The following is a 5,241-nucleotide window of genomic DNA, read 5'->3' on the forward strand; positions in this document are numbered from 1 at the left end:
CAAGCACGTGTGTGCACCACGACAGCTTCGTTCCCCCTCAAGTCTGCACGTGCCGCTTTCCACATGCATGGCAAGTTCAGGAGGGAAGAGGGAGGTAGGGCCAGGGGTGGGTACGGAACTGATGCTTTGGCCAGAGGGCCACAACATCCGGCGACGCTGGCTATCTTCAGAAGACAAAAAGATTGTGGCCGCATGTGGGAGTCGCGTTCCGCCACAAGTTTCAAGAAACTGGGTTAGTCTTTGGTTTTAACGTTATTCTCTAGAAGGGGAGGAATCAGGAACAAGGTTGGTATCTTTAAAAAACAAAACATCCGGACCACTGAGGGATGAACACGCACAACCAACATTTCAGGGTCGGAAAGCCAGCTTGTTCTTAAGGATGGGTTTTCTCCAAGTTAGGTTAACTGCAGCTGATGCGTCTGAGATAGCACAGAAACCAAAGAGTGGAAGGATGGGGAGGATGGAGGACGTTTAGCTAGAGAGGTGTGTCAGAACCGGCATCCATGGGCGCTGGCGTTCTGATACACCCTCCAAAAGACTCCCAACAGGAGATAAACCAAATTAAGCCCCCCCCCCGCCCCCTCTTTAAGAGACAGATTTACACTGCAGGGGGATGACTGTCAAATGGGTTGCCAAGAAGCAGTTTTGGGGGAGGAAGGGAGAGAAACCTATGCACTCACAGCTGCAACGCAACCTTGGTACCAAGTCACAGTTCTCCTTCCCGGAATGAAGGCCAGAGAAAGGAAAAGGGAGGGGGAGGGGCTGCCACATTGACCTACTAGTTAGTTCACCTTATAACCAGTAAAAAGTGTTACGCTGAGAAAGAAATCATTTGGGAGGGGAAACACGCTACTGCTAGTGCTGCCCACGGGCTGAATCCACTCCCCCTTGCAAAGGGTACAGAGAGGCCTCTGCCAGTTCCCCAGTCGAACCTCACCACGTCATCTCTGTGGTTCCCCCCCCCCTCCAAGGGGACGTAGCCTAAAATTTTATTTAAAAGAAAAGAACATGTTTTTGTTTTTTTTAAATATTGACAGTGGACTAAGTCCAGCCTCTTCCCCCACCCTGCCGCCAAGTCCACAACTCGCCACACAGAGTGCGTGCAGCCCGCCTCGTGGGTCCGCACCCCTTGGGCCCCGCGGTGTCTGGGAGTCCACGGTCCGTGGAACCATTCGGTTCCCTCTCCCGCCCAGGGCGGGCCATGCCTCTGCAGTCGCTCAACGGGAAGATCAACCAACCAACCATCTCGCCCTCGACCGTGCAGCCGGGCCGAGCCGCCGCGGATCCTCGCCGAGAACCGACGATGCCTTGCTCCGCGGATGGGACAAGAAGGCAAGGGGGAAAACAAAGCCCTTGACACCGGTCTCTGGAGGCCCTCCCCCCGCAGGTCCCTCGCACCAATCCCAAGGCCGCTTTCCCAAATGTCTCTCTCTCTCGCTTCCTTTCTGCAGTTCCGGTTAACTTCTTTCTTTTCTTTTTCGTCGTCTTTTTTTTCTCCTTTTCGCCGGGCCTATTTTGTCCCTGCTCAGTTTGAAGAGCTGTTATTAGAGGATCCGGAGGTGGAGGCGACGGCCGCTCCTGGCGGGAGGCTCGTGGATACGGATTTGCGGATGTGGGGAAGCAAGTAGGGGTCGCAGGCCAACTGCTGGACGTCTATCCGATCCTCTTTCCGGTACGCCAGGCAGCGCCTGATAAACGCCTGGGGGACAAACCACAGCGGGAGAGAACGTCAGCACAAAAAAACATTCCTGTTGGGAACCAATGTTCCCTCTAAGCTGTGGAGTCCTGTGAGCAAACACTCTCCTTTGTGAGCTACTGGCATTAAAGTTGTGAGCGAGTGATTTGGCTGCTGCATAAATTAGTTTGCTCCAGAGCCCTCCTTCCTGAGCTAAGACAAACGTGTGTGAGCCGGAGGCTAAAAGACCGTGAGCTAGCTCACACCAACTCAGCTTAGAGGGAACGCTGGCTGGGAACCTCTTCTGTGAAAGTGGGGCGATGGTCAGCACTAGGTAGGAAGATGCCTAGGCTCGCTTACCATCCTTGGCTGCCTGACCCTTTTAAGAGCTGGCCACGGGCGGGTCCTTTGCAGACAAGCTGTCTTTCCACACACACACGCACACACACCCTTCAGCCAGAAGCCAGGAGAGAAAAGGCCAGCCAGGTCCTATGGCCACGCATTCTATCCACGGCCCTGTTCTCCCCCCCCCCCCGCGCTTACTGTGGCACAAAGGTCTCTTGGGGCTTCTAGGGGTAGGCGGAGCTCTGTTTGGCTCTCCGCTTTTCGACAGCAAAGCACCACACTCCATATCCCGTGCAGGAGGTGGCAATGGCCACTCCGCCGGCCACACACTTCAGCCCCCCTCTCGCCCAGCCCTGTGCTCGCCTCTATCCCTCCGTCCCTCTGACAGGCCCTCTCCAGGCAGGAGGGTTCGAGGGAGAGTGAATGGAGGGTGCTGGCTGGAACAACTGCCTGGGGAGTTACAGAACGAAATGTGTCGGGGAGAAGAAGAGACTGGATTTATACCCCGCCGTTCACTACCCAAAGGAGTCTCAGAGCGGCTTACAAACTCCGTTCCCTTCCCCTCCCCACAACAGACACCCTGTGAGTTAGGTGGGGCTGAGAGAGCTCTTGACAGAAGCTGCTCTTTTTCAAGGACAGCTCTTGTCAGAACTATGGCTTGCCCAAAGTCACCCAGCCAGGTGCAAGTGGCGGACTGGAGAATCAAACCCAGTTCTCCTAGATTAGAGTCCGTGCACGTAACCACTACACCAAACTGGTTAAGAGAGGAGAGGTTAAGTGGATGGGGAGAGCGGGTGCTGAGTCCCACCCATCAGCGGTGGCGGCAGGACCTGTAAAGATTCTGAACTTTGCCTGGGGGAGCTACAGCCTTGGTTGTGGTACTACTACAGTCAAAGAAGCATGCCTGAACTGGAAATCCAGCTCTCGAAGCGAACAGGAGACTAGGAAGGGTGTTCTCTGATAAAAGTTCTCCCTAGTCGGAGGGAAATCCACCCCAAGCATCAGAGCAGACGCTACCCCGGGAGTGACTTGGGTGTCCTGCTCTGAATGGAAGGAACCTTCACACGCACTACAGCGTTCAGTTTTTGCTTGGACAGAAGAGGGCATGCAGGACTGGAAGCAAACGGGATGGGACTGGACTGCGTTTCCTCCTCTGCGCAAACAGCCCTCACATCCAAGCTGCCAGAATTCTGTGGCACTTCATAGGGAGGGGGAGATAGTTGTTCCAAAGTGTAACTTTTAAAACTGTTTCTGGCATCCAGTGATCTGTAGATGGGTTTTTCCCCACATGTGAAAGGGAAAATAGCCCACCCTCACATAGAAGAGAAGAAGAAGAGATTGGATCTATACCCCGCCCTTCACTACCCAAAGGAGTCTCAGAGTGGCTTACAAATGCCTTTCCCTTCCCCTCCCCACAACAGACACCCTGTGAGGTCAGTGGGGCTGAGAGAGCTCTGAAGCTGCTCTTTTTCAAGGACACCTCTGACAGAACTATGGCTTGCCCAAGATCATTCAGCAGGTGCACGTGGAGGAGTGGGGAATCAAACCCAGTTCTCCCAGATTAGAGTCCACGCACTTAACCACTACACCAAACTGGCTCTCTCGGCCCCACAGAAGCTGTAGTGTTAGATGGGGGGGCACTTCCTTTGAGACTTGGAGGGGTCCCTGTTTTCTGATTACATGCTGGTGGGGCTGCCCCTACTGCCACTGGCGGGAAGGTCTGAAAGCAACGGGAAAAGCGGTATACGAATCTCTTAAACAAAAGGATGATGGAACCAGGGCTACTGCCCCGCTATCTCTGCACTCTCCATTCTTCGAGGCAAATTGAACGGCCTCTCTTTTATCCTGTCAAGGACATCCTTCAAGTGACCAACCAACCAATTTTGTACCTAAGAAGGACATGGTGGCTGAATCAGATGCGTCTTCCTCATCTACATTTTAGTGGCTGAAAAGCAGGTTGCTTACCTGTAACTGATGATCTTCGAGTGGTCATCTGCGCATTCACACCCATGGGATACAGTGCGCATGCGCTGGATCGATCGGCATTGCAGCAAGCTCTTTTTCATGCCCAGACCTCAGGCATGCGCAGGAACCCCACCACGCATGCCCAGAGGGGTGGGCGCAGACATCCCGCCAGTTCCTTTGAACCACCGTGAATCAACCCCTATTGAAAATGTAGAAGCTGACAGCAGCGGGGAAGGAGGGCGGGTGGTGTGAATGCACAGATGGCCACTCGAAGATCATCAGTTACAGGTAAGCAACCTGTTTATCTTCCACGTGGTCTCTGTGCTTCACACCCATGGGAGATTAGCGAGCAGTGGCCTACCTGGAGGAGGGTGCTGGCAGGTCCTTACTGTGTCGCCGAGGATAAGATGTGATGTCCCGTGTTGGTACGAGAGTTCTTACGGACGTCTAGGGCGTAGGGCTTTATGAACGTGTTAGGCGTGGCCCACGTAGCGGCTCTGCAAATGTCCAATAGGAGAACTCCCTGGAGGAAGGCAGTTGAGGCTGCAACAGCTCTGGTTGAATGAGCCCTAATAGGGCCAGGCAATGGCTGCTTGGCAATAAGGCAGCAGAGGCGGATGAGACCTACAATCCACTTTGATAAATGCTGAGCCGTGATGCGCGTCCCTAGCCTTGCTGGTGCATAGGAGACAAACAGTTGACAGTCACGTCTCGTTGAACGGGTTCTATTTAAGTAGAACAGAAGTGCACGCTTCGCATCCAACGTGTGTAACAGTCTCTCCTCTGAGGATGTCGGAGCCGGGAAGAAATCCAGGAGGAAGACCTCTGCCTGTAGGTGAAATTCTGACACTACCTTTGGCAGGAACGAGATGTCAGGTACGAGGCGGACGCCGTCTGGCAAAAAAGACAAGTAAGGAGTGTCATGTCTGAAAGCCAGTATTTCTCCAACTCGCCTTGCTGAAGTGACAGCAACCAGAAAGGCCGTTTACCACAACAGGAATTTTTCCACGACAGGAATTTTATGTCGCAAGTTGCGAGCGGCTCAAAGGGTTTCCTGGTGAGTTGGCGAAGGACCAGGGGAAGGTCCCAGGGGACGACAGGAGTTTTGATGGGAGGGTAGAGGTGCAACAGTCCCTTCAAAAAACGTTTAGAAAGTGGATGCGAGAACAGTGTGCATCCCTCAACTTGAACATGTTAGGCCAAAAGTGTGGCCAAATAAACCCTTAACAAGGAATGTGAAAGTCCCGAGTCAGCGA

At 53.6% G+C, this 5,241-nt stretch overlaps 1 protein-coding gene across 2 annotated transcripts in view; it reads right to left on the reverse strand.

Annotated features, from left to right (window-relative positions):
- Window positions 1-1,068: 1,068 nt before the first annotated feature.
- Window positions 1,069-5,241, reverse strand: part of TLK2 (tousled like kinase 2) — a 60,427-nt gene continuing 56,254 nt past the window's right edge. For both annotated transcript variants that reach the window (XM_015425993.1, XM_015425992.1), the window contains one exon: window positions 1,069-1,699. In XM_015425993.1, the coding sequence (XP_015281479.1) occupies window positions 1,526-1,699 (174 nt within the window). In that variant the 3' untranslated portion in view covers window positions 1,069-1,525. The remainder of the gene's footprint in view (window positions 1,700-5,241) is intronic.

This window comes from Gekko japonicus, unplaced genomic scaffold (assembly GCF_001447785.1).
Source record: "Gekko japonicus isolate JY-2015 unplaced genomic scaffold, Gekko_japonicus_V1.1 scaffold4094, whole genome shotgun sequence".
Lineage (NCBI taxonomy): Eukaryota > Metazoa > Chordata > Lepidosauria > Squamata > Gekkonidae > Gekko > Gekko japonicus.